The sequence below is a fragment of the Gossypium hirsutum genome, chromosome A11 (assembly GCF_007990345.1).
Source record: "Gossypium hirsutum isolate 1008001.06 chromosome A11, Gossypium_hirsutum_v2.1, whole genome shotgun sequence".
NCBI lineage: Eukaryota > Viridiplantae > Streptophyta > Magnoliopsida > Malvales > Malvaceae > Gossypium > Gossypium hirsutum.
In genome coordinates, this window is record NC_053434.1 from 118,934,090 (window position 1) to 118,953,742 (window position 19,653).

Here is a 19,653-nt window from a genome sequence, read left to right on the forward strand (position 1 = left end):
TTAAAAAATTATTAAAAGTTAATTTTTTTTTAAAAATATCGATTCAACTGGTTCAATAGTTGGTTCAATTGATTTTTAGTTGGTTTAATCGGTTTGTATCGATTTTTATTTAAACGGTTCAAAATTCTAGACCTATACCCCGGCCGGTGTAGAGTCTAGAAAATTCACTGATAGCATATCAAATATTTTCTTTTTCTTTTTTTTTTTCAAATAGTTTTTTTATATTCTTAAAAAAACTTGTTTCCTTCTTATATATCACTAAAAATCTTTACTTTGGAATTAAAGCTTTTTTTTTAAATATTTATAAAGCACATTTTCTCCAATTTATTTATTAGAATAAACTTATGTTGTGAGATATTTGGTTATGTGGTAATCATTTTTATACAACAATTTATGCTTCTTAAAGTCTATGAAAACAAAGATTGAAATTCAAGTCATAATTTCCTTGAAATCTTCTCTTAATTTTTCATGCCCTAAATAAACTCATTCATAAGTTGCATGAACGTCCCAAAATAGCAGTGTGAACCAACATGTGTCGACCAAAAATGTGGCCACAGAAAAAGAAAAAGAAAGGATAAGAGACAACTCCAATTGCATGTGCATGCTTTGACGGAATGGGTCCCAAAACCATTAAAATTGCACCATTCTCTTCTCAAGAACGTGCAAAAAGAGGCTAGCTACTTACTAGTACACTAGTAGGTTGTTTGTTTGTTGTTGTTGATAATTGACAAAATAAACTATTAGATATCGAAAACAATAATATATTAAAATATGAATTCTTAACCTTTTTTAATTTAAAAGATATATTACTTTAAATAAATATAAATCTCGAAGTTGGACCTTAGAACGAACATGAAAATATTCGAAAAAAAAAGTAATATGTGATTATGCAACAAATATTCTGGGGGTTTGATATGGGCAAATATTGCAATTGTCACAGCCTGTATATGAGTGTTAAGAGTAGTGACCATAGTGACAATTGTGCATGTAAGGAGACCTAGTCGAGTGGCTTCGAAAGCCTTCGAAGCCCCCTAGACGACGTTGGTGGGATACTAGGTTTTAAAAATCTCCGAACTCCTTTTAAGATGGTTTTGAATGTTCACAAGGTACACCAGAGGTGCATGTGGACTCTAAAAGTTAATGGAACTAAGTGGGCACATGGGTGAACAACAAATCACTCTAGAATACCCAAAGTGTGAGGGCAATAGGTCTAAGCCCAAAGTGGCCTCTACCTTCTAGATGGGTGGGATGAAGCTTCCTATCGACTTAGTAGGAGTCTCTAACCTTCTTTCCTTGATCTAATTCAATTTAGTCAATGTTTTTAGATCTAGAATAATCTAGAGGGTGTATCTTAGCCTTACACTAGTTGTAATATTAGCCCCTAGATGTTAAGGTGTTTGGCTGAGGCACCCCACCCTCGCTTGGAACATGAATCATCGTATAAAAGCCTTGTTTTATATAAGCTTTGTTGAGTAATACAAGCTATAGCATTCTCTTACACTCACTTTCTTTGCATATTAAGTCTTGTATTTGGTTTGTATAAAAGTCTTGTTGTACATAAGCCTTGTTGAGTAATACAAGATATAACATGGTCTTACACTCACTTTCTTTGCATATTAGCTCCTTGTATTTGGTTTGTTTGAGTGCCTGAATTTTGTTTATAAATCACTTTTCAAGAATCTTACAAGAATCTTTGTTTTTGTGAGTAGAAGATTGGTTTTCCTAGATACCATATTTTGATCTTTAGTGGAAACTTTAACTTTAAGCTTGTATTGGTTTTCCTCTACTTCAACAAGGATTTTTTGGCCTCTATTCATAACCTAAATAAAGAAAAAAAAATTGAAGGAAATCTACAAATAGAGACTACTAAAACAGATTACTAGTACATGATTTTGGAGCTTTTTATGGATTTTTTCTTGCAATCTAGTGGTTTCAAAGAGTAAAATGTGAAGGTGGAGTAAAACGGTGACGAACCATAATTGTTCTTTTAGCCAAACCCAAGCACTCCATTTGTGTGGAGTTCATTGCCACACAATCTTCTCTAACCGACGCACCCTCTCTCTCAATTTAAAAACAAAATTAGAATATTTGACGTAGGGTTTGTAACTCCTAAATCTGTAATAGTTAAACAACTGTTTTCAACCTCTAAAATCTTTAAAATAGGTTTAGAACAATAGATGAAGCTTGTAATGGGGCCGTTAGATTCCACCACTTTAGCCACTAATTGAGACGTAATCAGAAGTGAGTGAAAATATTCTCTAAAAAAAATTGAGAGTGAATTTAAAAAAAATGGTGATAAATGATATTAAAATGTAATTTACATGCAATTAAGATACGAAAATTCTACTTACAAAATAAAAATAAAATATTATAAACATTAAATAATACTACAAAACATCAAAGTGATTATAAATAAGTTATAATTAAAAGAATGCTATTATTTTGTAACATGTGAAGTTAAATCAAATTTTAAATGAAAAGTTTATCCATTTTTATTTAAGGTATGTTGATAATATAAATTTAAAAAATAAAAATTTTTAAAAGCTAAATTATATCCAAATACATTTTTTTATATAAAAATGATTTAACTTATTTATAAATCTTTATTTTTTAAATTTTATCATGAAATATATATGTAATGGCTCAAATTTCAGTGATATCGGAATAGTGATTTGAGATCACTAAATCCGACATGTGAGCTTAGATATTAGTAAGTAAAAGTTAAGTGTGATTTTAGAAATGATTTCGAGTTAGTGAAATTATGAATTAAAATAAATTATGAGCTAAAAGGAATTTGTAGATTAAATAAGATAAAAACGAGGTATCGAGACCTCAAATTCATAAAATGAGCCATAAATATTTTTATAAATATTTATGGAGTGTTAGTAAGTTAGTATTAAAGTTTCGTTAAGAAATTTTAAGGTTTCGGTAGTCAATTGGGTAAAAAGGACTAAATTGAATTAAGTACAAAATTATGAAAATGATTAAATAGCTCTAGTAATAATTAAAGGAGGACTAAATAGGCAATTAAACACCTATTATTGGGCTGGACAGCATGAGTGTGCAGGAAAAATAAAAATCAAGTGTGAAAGAGGGGCAAAATTGGAAATAGGTTAAAAATTAAATTGTAAAATATGATATATAAGGTAAAACCTAGAGTTTTCTTCATTTTTCTCCATCTTCTCCGGAAAAAAACACCATTGAAGGGTTCTTTTAAGCTGGTCTTTCATATTTTATTACATGTAAGCTCAATTCTTGATTATTTCTTGTAATTTTTGTGATTTTGAGACTTTTACAACTAGGTCCTAATATCTAATTCATTAGTTTTTGCTTTTATGAATATTTTAGAAAGTTACCATGAGTAAGTTCCGAAAGTTTATGATGATTTATCATGGAATTAAGGTTTTAATTTCATTATATGATAATTTTATGAAGAGATTTGCATAGAAATTTATTTTAGGACCTAATTGTGAAAGTTGTTGGAATTAGAATTTTGTGTTGAATCTTGGAATGTCAAAGGCTGTGAAGTAGTTTGTATAGTTTAGATAAAATGATATTTGAAAGGACTTAGTTTAATTTATGAATGAATTGAGCAAGGACTAAATTATAAAAATTGAAAAGTTTGGGATAATTGTGTAATTTTGAAAATTAAGGGCATAAATTGTGAAAAATAATGGAATTGAAATAGATGCTAATGAAGAATGATTTTATAATTATAGATCAAGAAAACGAAGTGAATCGTGGAAAGGAGAAAATTCAAGAACAGTCCCTGAATTTCTACGATTTTTGCAAATTAGCCCAGGTAAGTTCATATGGCAAAGTTCAATGTTTAATATAAAAATATTATGATTGTTAAAGTATTTTATTGTAGATGAATATTATCAAATTGTATTAACTAATGAATAATGTGTAACTAAAAGAACAAATTAGTTGGAACAATGGTTTGAGTGCTTTCATTTTATCACCATAATAAATTGACGGAAAAGATGTGATATGTGCTTCTGTATAAGACCATAGCCGGGCTATGGCATCGGTACAATGTGATTCGTGTTCCCGTATAAGACCATAGCTGGGCTATAGCATCGGTGTGATGTGATAATGTGAGTCCGTATAAGACCATATCTGGGATATGGCATCGGTATGATGTGTGTTCCGTGTAAGACCATGGCAGGGCTATGGCTTCGGTGTGTGATGTGTGACAATGTGAAAGTCCATAGTTTACTATGGCAACGTGATAATGAAGCACTTAATTCTATTATTGTTCCCTAATTTGACAATGGAAATAAATAAGAATGGGCCAAAAAAATTAAGTTCGTGAATAGCAACATGAAAATTGTTCAAACGAGTTTATTAATGAAATTGTGATTTGCAGGATGAATTAGATAAGCTAATAAATATATGATTGTATACAATATTTGGTAAGATTTGTGAAATTATGCCTATGAGCTTACTAAGCTTCTATAAGCTTACTTGTGTATGTTATTTGTTTTGTAAATTGACTTATATACATACGGAGGATCGGATCTACAACAAGGATCACACTATCCAGATTTACTCCGGTAGATTTTGTTAAACAAATTTTTGATTTATATGGCATGTATAGGATTTGATTTAGTAATGAAATTATATGAATAGTTAAGTATGAAAACTATGTTGAATGTGATGTTTTGTGATTGAAATATGAAATATACATGTTTTGGCTTGAAATAATTGATTGGTTGAATTCTATTAGTGTATAATTGTATTTAGGTACAAGAAATGGATAAAAAGAATGTTATTTGATTAAGATCTACAAGTAAATGTTTTGGGCATGAATAGGGTGTGTTTAGTATGTGAAAATAGCTTTAAAATGGTCAAAATTTATGCTTTCACACGGCCAAATCACATGGGTGTGTGCCCATGCTGTGTGGAAAAGTCAGAATCTGCCCATGGGCAGGCCACACGGGCATGTCCCAGGCCACACGGACGTGTGCCCTTATTTTGAAGGAAAATTTTCTAAAGTTCCCGGTTTAGTCTCAAATCACTTCCTAAGCATATTTTGGGCCTCGTAGGTCCATATTAAGGACTTTAAGATGAAATTTGATAAGAATTGATCTGAAATGTAAAGTTTATGACTCGATTTTGTCTAAATGTTAGTGTATAGGTCTGGTAATGCCTCGTAGCCCTATTCAGGTGACGGCTTGAGGTTAGGGGGTGTTACAATATATGGATAATTAAATTAAAAATAATATTATTAAAATTAAAAATTTCATAAAATTTAGAATTTTCATTAAATATGAAGATATTTACCCACGACAAATAATATAATTATAAAAGTTGGTTATCTTAAAAAAAATTATACAACTCAATAATTTAAATGAATTTAAGAAAACAAAAATGAAAAAAATGATTTAAGATTAATTTAAATTAAAAAAAGTCTAAGCCACATTATAAAAGTATTATCAAATTCAAGACTTAATTAAAAAAAGAAAAAAAACCTTTTATCTATGCAAGGAAAGTGAGTGCAAGGGAAAGCTATAGCTTCCATTCCTAGCATTCTGACATAGTTGGGTTTAATTTTGTTTAATTTACCTAATACGGTTAAGATGAAAAGTTTGGCTTAATTATTTAATTTAACCAATTATTCAATTAAATAAATTTTTTATTTCGATTTATTATAAGTGTTGATCATATCTGCTCTTTTTGATACAATGTTTAGAATTATTTATAGTACATCTCTAACCCATAAATAGGAGGATAATGTGCTTCAACGCACTTGAATCCACGTCCTCCTACATTAGCAACAATGCCTATGCCAATCGAGCTAAAGACTCAATTGGCTCAATGCCTATTTTTCTTTATTCTCCTACATTAGTAATAATGCCCATACCAATCGAGCTAAAACTCAATCGGCTCAATACCTAATTTTCTTTATTTACCTTTCCTGTGTAGAAAAAGAAAATATAGAGGTTTTAATTAAAGAAAATTGTGAAATTAGAGCCTAATACATTTAATGCCCATACCAATCGAGCTAAAACTCAATCGGCTCAATACCTAATTTTCTTTATTTACCATTCCTGTGTAGAAAAAGAAAATATAGAGGTTTTAATTAAAGAAATTTGTGAAATTAGAGCCTAATATATTTTATTTATCCAAATTCCAAACATAGACAGATATTATCTCATTTATCTCAATTTAAATACCTATATATAAATTTGGTTTTTTTTTTTTAGTGTTTACTTTGAAAAAATATTTCTCTAAAACTGATTCAATATTAGTTTGATAGTTTATTGTAATGATAAAATTTGTAATTAATTGAATGTATCGATTATAAATGTAACTTAAATAAAAACAATTATATAAAACTGGTTTAATATTGAAACTATGTTAGGTTTGCATGTTAGCTACAAATTTCAATTGGGGTTAAATTATTATTTAGGGTTTGAATCTGATAGCTTTTTTTATATTGATGCCTGAACTTGTAATTATTCTTATATTAGGGCTTGAACTTGATAATTATTCCCACATTGCGACCTAAATTCTAGAGTTTTCAAGAACTAACTTAAACAAAAAAAATAGTTCAAGCCCTAATGTGAGAATAATTTCTAGGTTTAGGGTCTAATTTGGATAAAAAAAAGTTCAAGCTACAATATGAAACGATTGTTAAGTCTAGGACCTAACTTAAACAAAAAGAAATTTCAAATTCCAGTATGAAAAAAATTATCAAATTCAAACCCAAAAAGTGATTTATAACTCTTACCTATTTATTGCAAAGGCTATTTTCATAAAAAAAAACGATATTAGAGACGGCAATTTTAAATATATACAAAACAGAATATTAAGATTTATATGATAAAAAATATTAATGTATTAAAAATCATAAATATACATAATAATTTAAACAATATGAAAAAAAATTACGAAAATACAAACACCAAGAATAAGGACTTTATGCACTCTAGCCCTGGCTAATGCATAGGGTAAAAAAGATGATGTGCAACTCCTCTTCCAATGGAACCAATTCATTCATATACAAAAGCAAGTATGCATATGTATGTGTGCAAAGAATTACTTCCACTTCTTGTATCGGTACCCACCATGCTTGCCATACATGCCATGCTTCCCGTGCTTAAATTTCCCATGTTTGAACTTTCCATGACAATGGCCATAGTAACCTCCATATGTTGCATAAGCACCATGTGCCATATAGTGAGGGTGAGCCCCATATGCACCACTACTACCAACAGCTGCTGTAAATTTTAACTCTTCAACTTAAATGGTGGTATATGATAGAAAGCCAAGTTTTTTTTCTAAGAAAATATTTTTTTAGAAAAAAAGTGAAATTTTATTAGGAAACAGGCATTTAAATTTGGGTAAAATATTTTTCAATAATCATTTTCAAGAAACAAGTATGTATGTATGAAATAGTCATAGGAAAATATTAATAAAGAGTTATAGAGCATACCAGGATAATTAGTTGGTGGGTAAACTATCGGAATTTGTCCTATTGATCCTGGAGGAGGATATCCTGGAAGAGGAGGAGGAGGATATCCCCCAGGTGAAGGATATGTTGTAGCGACCGGTGGAGGGTATCCATTGGGAGGAGGATATCCCCCAGGTGAAGGATATGTTGTAGCGACCGGTGGAGGATATCCGGCCGGTGTGTTCCCACCAGGAGAAGGATATCCTTGTGGTGGGTAGGGATAAGATCCAGGTGAAGCATAATAATTTTTTTTACCTCCCATGTTTCTTTAAATTAATGAATGAGAATAACTGTTTTATTATAAGATTAAAAAAATTAAAAAAATATATTTTAAAATAAATAAAAAAATTAACATATTAAAAAGATCATACACACAACTTAAGATGCTACAATTTTCAAGTTTTCAAGTAATTCATATTTAAACTACAATACTATACTCAAATTATGATATATATATGCATGAAAATAATATAATACTACATTTATTGCCATCTATATGGATGCTTCTTTGTTCAAGAAAGATTCATACACATACACACATATATGCCATGTGCATGGATGTAAATAAAGGATCCGAAGACAAATACATACATGCATGTCCACATTAATTCATATACGTAAAAAAACATGCATAGCCCTTTTGGCAACAATATTTGACAAGCCATACATGGACATGAATATCTGTATATACCATACATGATTGAACACGTTTATACATGCAAACAATCAATCATGAACCATTCTATTCAATCATGAATGGAAATTAACCCCATGGATATAATACAATATCAAAAAAATTTTACCATGAAATCACCCCCAAATGCTAAAAGATTACATGAAGAATTCAAAAAATAAAATAAAATGAAAGGTTATAATTCAAAAAATAAAGGAAAAGGAAAGATTACATGAATGACAGATTAAGATTACCTGCAGATTCTTTGGAACCTAAACTATTCTCATTTGGCTTTGAAAAGAACATAAATGATAGAAATGATTTTATAGAGGGAGAGGTTCCTTAGATTTCGCCCCATTAATTTAGCACATCTGTTTAAATGGTACAATTATAGATTTAGCCCTTTCAAATAATAATTTAATTTAATCTCCTTTATCCATTTTTTTAGGAACGAAGCTAGAGAAATTATTCGGGGATAAAAAACACGTATATTTAATGTAAAAATAATTTTAACGAAATCCTTATAAAATATATTTTATTATTGGGAAGGTAATTAACATGATTATAAAATAGAAATGAATAATATAATATATATATATTGAACCATAAGAAATTTGAGTACCAAAATATTAATTTAAATATTCTGTTTGTCACTAATATTACTCATAATAAAGTAAAGGTTTTAACATTTTAAACATGTAAAATTACATATGTAAATTTTTATACAAATTAAATATTTATTATAAAAAAATTATAGTATTAATTAATATAATTAAAATAAGCATAGAATTGTTTTATATTACAAAATAAAATATAACGTTACATGCATTAAAAAGAAAGTCAAATGCAAAATCTATATTAAATATTATAAAGGTTTATCTTACCATAATTAATGTAAAAAATGTTTATTTAATTGATCGGAAATAAAAACAATTTAAGGGGTTGAAAATTATAAAATTATAAAATGTCTATTGTTTTTACATTAACAACTATCATATTTAGGTTGGGTCAAAAATTACATTTTAAGGTAAAAAATGGTGAGAATCGATATATTGAAGTTGTTGCCCAAAACGAGTTTGTTACATTTGAGGTTATGCTTGAGAGCGGGCATGATTAGGGGTATCTAAGTGGGATGAGGTCTTAGAGACCCAGTAGGTGAAAGGCCATACCGATAACTTCACAACCAATTCCCAGTTTGATGATTCCATGATAGAGGATGTGGAAATCAAGGAGTTTGGAGTAAGGGATATTAGCGCTAGTGATTGTGGGCAAATGCGATGCCTAGCGCTCAGCAAATTTGACGAGGACTAACGAGTAATGCTAGACGTATAGTAAAATTATTTATAAAATAAACTAAAAAATAAAAGGAAAAGTTTGAATATGATTTAAGTAATATTTTGTATGTATTGTTACAAAATCTTATGTATATTTATCGGAAAAATAAACTTTTAAATATATTTTTATATTTTTTAAGTTTTAGAATTTTGAATATTTAAGAAGTAAAACTAAATTGATAGAATGTCTAACGTTGAGGGCTAGATGTGTTGAACTTTTTAAAATTAGGATTAAATTGATAAAATTTATTAATATTGGAGGGCTAAATTTATTAATTTGCTAATAAAAAGACCATTGTTAGTTATTTAACGAAAGAGTGGCCAAAATATTAAATTTAGATAATGTTAATGACTAAAATAAAAAATTTAAACCTGGATGACCAAAACAGAAAAATATTAATAATTAAGTGACTATTTTTAAATTTTATCCTATTATTTTAATGAAAAGAATTTGAATTGATTCGCAGCAATTTACCATACTCTGTATATAGAAAGAATGTCCTTAAGCGTTCATTAACCGAAACATGTCCAAATAATATAAAAATGATCAAATTTCAGTTTTAGTCCTTATGTTATGTTCAAATTTCAAATTTAATTTTTAACATAATATTATTAGTAAGTTTAAATATTTAAGCATTCTCACACTTGTCCAAATATATAATATTTTACATTTTCTTTGATTATCTAATAATGGTCAAATTTTAGTTTTGGTCCTTAAGCTATGTTTAAAATTGAAATTTAATCTTTATACTCTATTTTATAATTAATTTAGCACATTGATGTTTATAATATCATTAATTAATCTAATAATGTTAACGTGAATTTTTAAGATTGTTAATACTGTTGAAATTTTCTATTAAATTTAGGTCATTCAAATGTCATTTTTTTGTTAAACAACTATCGAGTGAGTTTTTTTAAAAAAATAACTTTAACATGTCACACTAGAGAATTTAATAGGATAATTTTAACGGTTTTAAAAATAAACCTAAATATTTAAATTCGAAAATTAATATGACTAAATTCCTAAAAATAGAAGTATATAGACTAAATTCCATATATATGAAAAGTATAAAGACTTGAAGCATATTTTGACTTTCAAATTTTTATTCAATAATTTGGTAGAGAAAATAATTAATCTTTGTACTCCGCATAAGTTGTAGAATTAGTCATTATATTTTAATTTGGTCGATTTTAATCTCTATACTTTTTTGAATTGGTCAATTTTAGTCATGTTCCAAATGGTAGCAGTTAAATTTGTTTTGTTAAATTATGTTATTAATCATATATTATGCACAGAGTTGCAGATTTTGATCCATATTTTCTAATTGGATTATTTTTAGTTCAAAATTCAAAATTTTAGTAGTGACATAAAATGACAACTGTCAAATCTATTAATTAATTTTTTGTGTGAATAATAGATGAAAATAATAAAAATTAACTTAATGAATTTAATACAACAAGTAGTTGGAAGAAGTAAAAGTGGACTTCCTTCTGAGTATTTTGGCCAAGCTCGAATTTTGTAATTAACATTATTGGTAGAGACTTTACTTGAATATCACTCTGAAGATGAGCAAAACTAGGTTCAAACCATAAAACAGGAGAGGACACCTATGGTTACACAAAAAAAATATAATGAATTTAACAGATATAGTTTGAACAATACTGAAATTTTAAAATACTAGAAGTACAAAATTATCAGATTAAAGTATAGAGATTAAAATTTATAACTTATGAATAATTCAGGGACTAATAGCAGAATTTAACCGAGAGACTAAATTCATAACTTATGCATAATTCAAGGACTAATATCGAAATTCAACCCCCCAGAAAAAGTCAGTGTCCGTTGTCTCTCTCTCAACCTCAGGCAACCCTGCTTCCCCTTATCCTCTTATTTATCACAATACATCCATTACCCTTTTTCTCAAAAGCTCTCCTTTTTCTCTGTTCTTCAATTCATTTTGTTCTTTCTTTTGATTTCCCAGCCGTGGAATCTTCTTCTTCAAAATGTCAAACACTTAAACTTTGTACAACAAGAACAGAAACAGTAAGTCTCTTTATTTTTATATTTTTTTTTTCATCCTCGGGCACAACATGGAGATAATTAAATGATAACCCATTGTTTATTTTCTGAACCATATCATTGGGCTGTTAAAGAAGAAACCGAAAGTTCACTTTTTTTTTGTTTGTTTTTAGTTAATATCCCAGTCAGAAGCTGGAAGGAGAGGATGTCTTGTTTATTGCCACAATTCAAGTGCCAACCTGACACTTTTTCTATCCAATTCAGAGCTCACCATTCTCACCATTGTAAGCTTTTAACTCTCAAAAATGGCTTTGTTTGAATTGGAATTCAAATGGATTGCTGCTATATATATATAGTTGACTTGATAGAAAGTTGGAGACTTCATTGAATCAGGACTAATTTGGGATTATGGGTTTACTTTGATTTTTGTAATAGTTTGAATTTGGATTGAAAGCTAGTGACTTTATTTTATCAAGAAGTAAAATGGGTGTTCTTTGTTTTTTGTGAAAGTTTTAAGTAGCTTCTCCAGTATTGGATTTATTTCATATGTATGTACTTTTTGCTGGTTATCTCAATGCTACAAAGTCAATGGATTTATCCCAATTACAACTATGAAGGGTGTGTAGTAGTTAATCCGGTAAACTTAATTCGGTTCTGGTAGCAAATGCCTTTTATTTTTACCAGAATTCAGATAAGGTTTTACTGGATTTGTTTATTTTTTCATGTGTTAGCCACCTTTCTTTATCTGAAACGAGTGAGAGTGTAATGTGGTTATGTCACTTTTAACAATCTAAGTTGTGCCAATATTGCATTATCGCTTTGGTCTTTTTTCGTCTTAGTGGTGTTCAATGAGTATTGCCTACATTTCTAGTGTTAATGCTTTGCATAAGAGAAAAAGAGTATACTGGAACTAATGACCTTCATTTGGATTGTTTCATTTGGGCTTTAGCATTCGAGGACATAATACAGTTTGATTTTCTCTTGGTTGCCTTTGTCTTGACTTTGCTTTAGCGGGCCTTTTTGTTGGCTTGTTAATTTCCGAGGATTTCGCCGTGTTCTCTGATAGAATTTGGTGTATTTGCTTGACATTATCAGTAAATGATCATAGATTATAATGAGAGTCGTTCTATTGTATCTGTAACATTACGGGATTGGGATGAAAATGGTTTGTAATGTTCTGTTGTATGTTCATTGTCCTAATTGTTAATGGTACCATTTGTCATTATTTGTTTTCTCATGATTTCTTCGCTGAACCCTGCAGCAAAACACAAAGAATCTATATGTTTCCGTTCACAATGTGTTTTATCGACCACTTCATCGACATCAACGGCAACAACGGCTGTGCTTGATGTAGAGAAGCTAAGATTACCATCTTTTGAAGCTCATTCGAATTCAGTTGTGACGGATAGACCATGGACATATACAGGGGCAACTGGTCCACCTTCCGAGGTCAGTCTTGTTATTTTGAGTATATAATGTCGAGAATAAGAGCGGAAAATTGCGGGGTATTTACTATTGAACTTCCGAAATTGACATGTTTTCTTTTTTTCTCGAGTTCATTACCCATAGATAAACTTATTTATATGAAGATCATGCTAGACAATGAGCCAGTAATGTTCAGGTAAACTTCATATTGTATATGAACATCATGCATTTAAAAGTCGAGACGATTCATTATCTCTGGATGATAGTCACTTCTAAATTCTCTTTTAGTTTCTTCATTACGGGTGACCAAGTTTGGTTTACTACAAATTTTGGTGCTTGTTTTGATGTCATACTATGAAGTGTGTGTGAGAGTTATAATTTCGTTGTCTTTGCAGGCAAGCTTCGGAGCAACTTTAGCAACTGAAAATCTTCTTACAAGTGATGAGGCTGTAATTGCTGCTGCTGCTGCTGAAGCAGTAGCTCTTGCACGAGCAGCTGCTAAGGTTGCTAAGGATGCTGCCATTATGGTTAAGAATCACAGTTCAGCCAAAACAGAAATGAAATCTCCAGGGTCATCTGCAACCGATACTTTAACATCAAAGTGGGGTCTGTTTACTGAAGCAGAGAGGGCCGGTATTGTTGGAGATTACGTCTCGGATGAACTTGAACTGGAAGAAGATGATTTTGAGCAAAATTCCACAAAAGAATCCGATGAACTAGAGCCCACAAATGAAGAACTTAAACTTCTTGAGGAACAATTATCCCGAAGTATAGCAGTGAGGTCAAATCGCCAACCTGAACGAAAAGCTAAAAGAACGAGAGCAGCTGAGAAGGCAGCTACCAACGTTGTTTCAGTGAAGTCCGGTTCTACCAACAGAAAACGGCGTGGTGCTTTACAAGATATAGACTACTCAGATCCACTGTGTTACTTGAGAGGGACTACCAACACTTCCAAGCTTCTCACTGCTAATGAAGAACTTGAGTTGTCGGAAGGAATACAGGTATGATGAATCGACAGGCATTTCTGAATGTGAAGCTCATCTTCTTTGTTTTGTACATAAATTTGCCATCTTATAAATGACTTCAGGACTTGCTAAAACTGGAAGGACTCCATGAGGAGCTTGCGGAGCGCTGTGGGCGACCACCTACATTTGCACAATGGGCTGCTGCTGCTGAAGTTGATCGGAAGACCCTTCGGGAACGCTTGAATTATGGCACAATTTGCAAGGACAAAATGATTAAAAGCAACATACGGCTTGTTATTTCTATTGCAAAAAATTATCAGGGGGCTGGAATGAATCTTCAAGATCTTGTTCAGGTATGTGATCTCCAGCATGCTGCTGAACAAGTTGACTTTATTGTGAAAATAGCTGATTTAGCATACGCTTTAGTGTCTGAATCTTGAGTGATTCACTCACAGGAAGGATGCCGAGGCCTTATAAGAGGTGCCGAGAAATTTGATGCTTCTAAAGGCTTCAAGTTCTCAACTTATGCGCATTGGTGGATTAAACAAGCTGTACGGAAGTCTCTATCCGATCAGTCAAGGACAATTCGCTTGCCGGTAAGTTCTAAACTGTTCTGGTCCTAAATTCATCGCCCTTTGCGATAAATGTAATAATTATCGAAGTAAAAAAGGCCAAATCTGTAACTTTCTCAACCTTTTTTTCCGGTTTTACAGTTTCACATGGTTGAGGCAACATACAGAGTGAAGGAGGCTAGAAAGCAGTTGTACAGCGAAAATGGAAGACAGCCTGACAATATCGAAGTTGCGGAGGCAACAGGACTCTCCATGAAGAGGCTCACTGCTGTTCTACTTGCACCAAAGGCTCCGAGATCTCTCGATCAAAAGATTGGGATCAACCAAAACCTTAAACCATCGGTCCGTCCTATTTCACATGCAGCAATTACTATTCCTTTCTCCCATTTTTAAACTGTCATCGATACGGCACATTTCTATTTCGTTCTAACGGGACCACATTATTTTCTTGTCCAGGAAGTAATCGCGGATCCCGAAGCAGATTCAGCTGAAGATATCTTGCTGAAACAGTTCATGAAGAAGGATCTGGAGAAGGTATTGGACAGTCTGAGTCCAAGGGAAAGGCAAGTGATTAGATGGAGGTTCGGAATGGAAGATGGAAGGATGAAAACATTGCAAGAAATCGGGGAGTCGATGGGTGTAAGCAGGGAAAGAATCCGGCAAATTGAGCTATGCGCTTTTCGGAAATTGAAGAACAAAAGGAGGACAAAACATCTACAGCAATATTTACTTTCATATGCCTCATAGATACTTCATTTCTTTCCTTCTAGTTTTCCTTTTTCATTCCTACAAGTTCAGAGAAAACATGCAATTTTTTTTACTGTATCAAACATAAAATCCAGGTACTAATAACATTTTTTTCTCATTAATTATCAAATGTAGATGAAAGTTATGTTTGATTCAACTTTCTAGGATTGTTGGCAATGTTGAAAATGATAATATAAATCAATAGATAATTAAAGTAGTCATTAAGGATAATTTTGATCAATTGGGTTTTAACTTAATTGGTATAACACATTGATTTGAAAGTACGAATGATTAAAAGAATTATATAAAAATTCACTTAATTCTTTTAAAGTTTTTTCTTTTCACTATAATAATTTTATGGTTATTAAAATTTAATTGGATTGATCGGCTAAATTGAGACTTGATGATCTATAATTGATAAAAATTTGATTGAATTACTAAAAATCCAATCGAAATAGTTAAAGAGTGTATGGATATAGATAGTAGTAGAAGTTGTATAAAAATTTAAATAAATTTTTAAAAATTCTTTTTACTATAATAAATTTTATGGTTCTCAAAATTGAACTGAATCTATTATTTAAATTGAAAATAGATGCTCTAATCAATTAAACCGATCAAAGTAAATCAATAATTTATAATCAATAATTGCTAAAAATTTGGTGCAACTAATTTATAATTGGTAAATGAAAAAGATTTAATTGAGTTTAAGTTTAAATAATTTTTTTATTGTTATTTATAAAAGATATTTAAAGATATTTTTTTTCTATTTTTTAAAATTGAATTTTCATTATTGAAGAAATTAAATAAAAAAACTAAAAATCTACTCGGTTTGACTAGACTAGAGATCTAATTCTTACAACATCGATAAATTCTAGTAAAAAAAGAGCAAGGTTTTGGCGGAAACAATTGGGAAGGCAGCAAAGGCAGGATATCCAAATCAGAAAACTTAATATTTTAGACTATGAAAAGATCATAGAATCCGGGTTTTATCAGTGAACTCGGGTCTAATTCCCCCAAAAGCAAAACCCTTTTATTTCTCGTTTCTTCAGCTCAAAAATTCACTGCAAAAAAACAAAAGAGAAGGGTTTTTACTTGAGTTGGGATTTTGGGTTTTTGTTTTAGAAATGAAAGGAGGAAGGAAAAGGGTGTCTCAGAGTGAAGGAGGAGGAAGAGGGGGGAGTGTGAAAGAGAAGAAAAAGGGAGGGACTGAAGAGGAAATAGTTGGAACTGAAGGACTTGGGGAGAAAAAGGAAGAAGAAGAGGAGCAAGAGGAGGAAGAAGATGATGATGATGATGATGATGATGAAGAAGAAGAAGAGGAAGAAGAAGAAGGAAAAGAAGGAGAAAATGGGGAAAGGAAAGAAGATGAAAGAACTAAGCTTGATGATGGGTTCTTTGAGATTGAAGCTATTCGTCGTAAAAGGGTTCGAAAGGTACGATTTTGTTTTAATGGTTATTTTTTGGGTCAATTTTCTATTGGACCAAACAGACAGCTCAACTGGGTTCTTTTGTATTCAAAATTTAAGATGCCAAATGGGGGGGGGGTTGAATTCTTTTTATTAGGTTGTTTTTAGCTTCAGTTGTTGCTAATTATAAGTGTGTTTATGTATGATAGGGTCAGCTTCAATATCTCATCAAATGGTGAGTACCCTTTCCCTGAGTATCCTTCTTTTTGTTTTTGGTTTGGCTTTAGACTGTATGAACTGTTCTCTTAAGAAAATGGTAATGAAATTATTGATTTTGAAGGCGTGGATGGCCGGAAACTGCAAATACATGGGAGCCATTGGAGAATCTACAGTCTTGTTCTGACGTAATTGATGCATTTGAGGAAAGGTAAGGTTTCACTGGTTTCGTTCAAATAAGGTGGACATAATCAATTTGTCTTTTTCCACATAAGCATGTACTTAATTTCATTTCGGGTTTGAAGCTTGCGTTCAGGGAAGCATAGTCGAAAGCGAAAACGCAAGTATGGTGGTCCTCATACACAGTCCAAGAAGAAGCAGCCTTGTTCTTCTGGTTCTACATATAATGCGACTGGTCTTGACCTTGGTGTTGTTGATAAGACTCCCTTGGTTCCCTTTGACAATTCCGGTATTGCTGATCTTTCTGCTTCAAGTCCAGTTATAGTGTTGGCACGAGAAGGAGAGCGTAATGGAAATAGCAGCAATGTCAGAAGAGCTAAAAGAGTTAAGGATAACAGTTCTACAAACGGTTCAAAAAAAGTTGACGAGACAAAGGATGAAAATGATTATGATACCAAGCTTAGTGAGCTAAAAGGTGCATTGTCTTCTAAAGGGGGCAATACAGATAAGCTTGCAATTCGGTTTCAGGAAGGCAAAGCTTCTGAAGGTGATGGGCCTGTAAATGGGTTACAAAAGGTTGATCGTGGGGAATCAGTTCAGAGTGATCGTCGCACAGGAGCTAAAAGGAGGAAGGCTGGTTCTGTTAAGAGGTTTACACAGGATCCTGCCTCATCTGGACCTAATTTGACTCAAAATGCTACAAATGTCCATGTTGGCTATGCAATTACAGATGCAGAGATGGAAATTGTAAATCTTGGTTTAGCAGCAGACGGTTCGAGTCATAGGTCCCCGATTGATAATTCTTTAAATGTACCTGTCATAACCAAGATCCTCAAGCCTGTAGGATTTTCGGCTTCTGTATCAGCTAATACTCAAGATGTGTCAGTAACCTTCTTGGCACTCAGGTTTGTTACAAACTCTATTTCGACCACCTTTGAACCAAATGAATCTCGCAGCTATATTTTGAGCATTGCTATGATTTTTCGTTCTCTTTTTTTATAAGAAGTAAATGGAATGCAAATAACTTGCAAAAATGTAAGATTGCTTGCCTTTGTACCTTAATTGGCCGACTTATGATGTCTTGAAATCATATCTATGCATTGCTTAGTACCTTTTAGGTTGAAACTTCTAGCCTTCAACATATACGCCCATTCAGATCATAATCAATTTAATTTCTCTAAAAAAGTTCTAAAGTTTTAGTTCAGCTCACTTCAAAATAATTTTGCTTTGCTATTGGTGTGTGGTGTTATTGGATTGAAGTCTGGTTCTTGCTTGTGTGAGTTATCAACTTATCATTTTGCGATGTATTAACACTTAATGTACTTTCATATCCCTGTTTAGAGTTTTGGTGGTTGTTGGAGCATTCTTTAGTTCTGGTTTATCTTTAGTTCTCAATTTTGGAGAATGTCCTACACTTCATAAGCACTATGTGCTGATTGAGTATGTATGACCTGATAATTCCTTTTGGCTTTTGGAATATATTTTTTACCTTCAAATATCTTTTTGTTTCACTCCCTAGAATTTTATTTATGAGAAATTGATAATGCTATCACTCGTGGCCCCTAACATAGCAAGTAATTCTAAGACATGAACCGCTAGAATGCTCAAGTTTTTAGCTTGCTGATCTTAGATGTGATTCTGTTGTTGTATTCTCTGAGAATCCTCAAATTAATGCTGCACTTTCTTGAAGTTCATGTCAATGATAAATTTTGTTCATCACATTTTGACAGGTCCGATGGAAAAGAGGTTATGGTGGACAACCAATATCTTAAAGCTAACAATCCACTGCTGGTAATGGATCATTTTCTTGCCTGATCTTTTCCTTCATTAAGTTGACTTAAAGAGCTGACAATTCTTGCTCTTTTTTTTTTTTTCTTCCATTGCAGTTAATCAGCTTCTATGAGCAACATCTTAAGTATAGCCCTCCATCTTGATCACCTAGGCGTATTTAGTGTATTGATGAAGCTGAAGGCCGCCATATTCATTTTGTTTGTGTTTGCATTGTTGTAACTCTATTACATTAGTCGCAGAAGATAGAGCAGGATAAGCAAGAGCTCTCATTTTCAAGTGCCAAGCTGACTGATATAACGGTAGCTCTCTCTTATAACTACCATTAGTGTGCCTTAATTGGACATTTAGCGTGGTTATAATTACCATTAGTGTTGCTTAATTGGACATTTAAGGTTGTTATAACTACCATCAAACTTTCCTCATATAAAGTGTGATGAAGCTCACTTGAAATACCGCTTTTTTTTTTGTCTTTTTTCTCCATGTAGACCACGCAAGGAGCTTGGCCTGGTGAAGAAACCTATTTTTTGTGCTGAATTTTACTATGAGGATATTTGCCTGCGATGGTAGGGTCGTTCCCTTGGTATCCTATACCTAGCAATATTGCGTTGTATGGAGTCCTATGCTGTATTAGTTTGTTTTTAGTGAATATATATTTTTCCCATTTGCAATCAGAAGTTACATTTCTAGTAGATTTAAGAAAATATGTTCTTTTTTTTGTAATTTATCATAGGGTTAATGCACTATTTTCCTTTCAAAAGTAGCATCCAATTATCATTTTGGTATCTAAAGAATTTTTTGTATCAGTTTGGTATTTGAAGTTTTTAATCAGGTATCACTTTATTCACACGTCAACTCCGTTTAA

At 31.6% G+C, this 19,653-nt stretch overlaps 3 protein-coding genes across 4 annotated transcripts; 2 read left to right on the plus strand and 1 right to left on the minus strand.

Annotated features, from left to right (window-relative positions):
* Positions 1-6,835: 6,835 nt before the first annotated feature.
* Positions 6,836-8,421, minus strand: LOC107904264 (glycine-rich protein A3). 2 transcript variants are annotated; one of them, XM_016830584.2, is made up of 3 exons: positions 8,390-8,421; positions 7,445-7,752; positions 6,836-7,226 (listed from the first exon to the last, which is right to left on the minus strand). In XM_016830584.2, exons 2-3 carry the CDS (start codon positions 7,722-7,724, stop codon positions 7,048-7,050), a joined length of 459 nt encoding a protein of 152 aa, XP_016686073.1. In that variant the 5' UTR covers positions 7,725-7,752; positions 8,390-8,421; the 3' UTR covers positions 6,836-7,047. The 2 variants fall into 2 exon arrangements, with proteins under 2 accessions (XP_016686073.1, XP_016686065.1); XM_016830576.2 differs by having other exon boundaries at positions 6,836-7,229.
* A 2,909-nt stretch (positions 8,422-11,330) lies between these two features.
* On the plus strand, positions 11,331-15,355 carry LOC107962673 (RNA polymerase sigma factor sigB). The gene is made up of 8 exons (XM_041080085.1): positions 11,331-11,513; positions 11,663-11,773; positions 12,751-12,938; positions 13,310-13,915; positions 14,002-14,232; positions 14,335-14,475; positions 14,593-14,793; positions 14,908-15,355. The coding sequence occupies exons 2-8, from the start codon at positions 11,695-11,697 to the stop codon at positions 15,196-15,198; spliced, it is 1,737 nt and encodes a 578-aa protein (XP_040936019.1). The 5' UTR covers positions 11,331-11,513; positions 11,663-11,694; the 3' UTR covers positions 15,199-15,355.
* A 644-nt stretch (positions 15,356-15,999) lies between these two features.
* On the plus strand, positions 16,000-19,548 carry LOC107962677 (chromo domain-containing protein LHP1). Its single transcript, XM_016899155.2, has 7 exons — positions 16,000-16,631; positions 16,814-16,839; positions 16,945-17,031; positions 17,126-17,905; positions 18,731-18,791; positions 18,887-19,090; positions 19,277-19,548. Exons 1-6 carry the CDS (start codon positions 16,323-16,325, stop codon positions 18,932-18,934), a joined length of 1,311 nt encoding a protein of 436 aa, XP_016754644.1. The 5' UTR covers positions 16,000-16,322; the 3' UTR covers positions 18,935-19,090; positions 19,277-19,548.
* Positions 19,549-19,653: the final 105 nt, after the last annotated feature.

Bases quoted from the DNA above. Each gene is read 5' to 3' on its own strand.
- LOC107904264 (XM_016830576.2), bottom strand. From the start codon at position 7,724: ATGGGAGGTAAAAAAAATTATTATGCTTCACCTGGATCTTATCCCTAC. The intron at 7,230-7,444 runs GTATGCTCTATA...TAAAATTTACAG, and splicing joins CCCACCAACTAATTATCCTG to CAGCTGTTGGTAGTAGTGGT.
- LOC107962673 (XM_041080085.1), top strand. From the start codon at position 11,695: ATGTCTTGTTTATTGCCACAATTCAAGTGCCAACCTGACACTTTTTCT. The intron at 12,939-13,309 runs GTCAGTCTTGTT...TTGTCTTTGCAG, and splicing joins CAACTGGTCCACCTTCCGAG to GCAAGCTTCGGAGCAACTTT. The intron at 13,916-14,001 runs GTATGATGAATC...AAATGACTTCAG, and splicing joins AGTTGTCGGAAGGAATACAG to GACTTGCTAAAACTGGAAGG.
- LOC107962677 (XM_016899155.2), top strand. From the start codon at position 16,323: ATGAAAGGAGGAAGGAAAAGGGTGTCTCAGAGTGAAGGAGGAGGAAGA. The intron at 16,840-16,944 runs GTGAGTACCCTT...TTGATTTTGAAG, and splicing joins CTTCAATATCTCATCAAATG to GCGTGGATGGCCGGAAACTG. The intron at 17,906-18,730 runs GTTTGTTACAAA...ACATTTTGACAG, and splicing joins GTAACCTTCTTGGCACTCAG to GTCCGATGGAAAAGAGGTTA.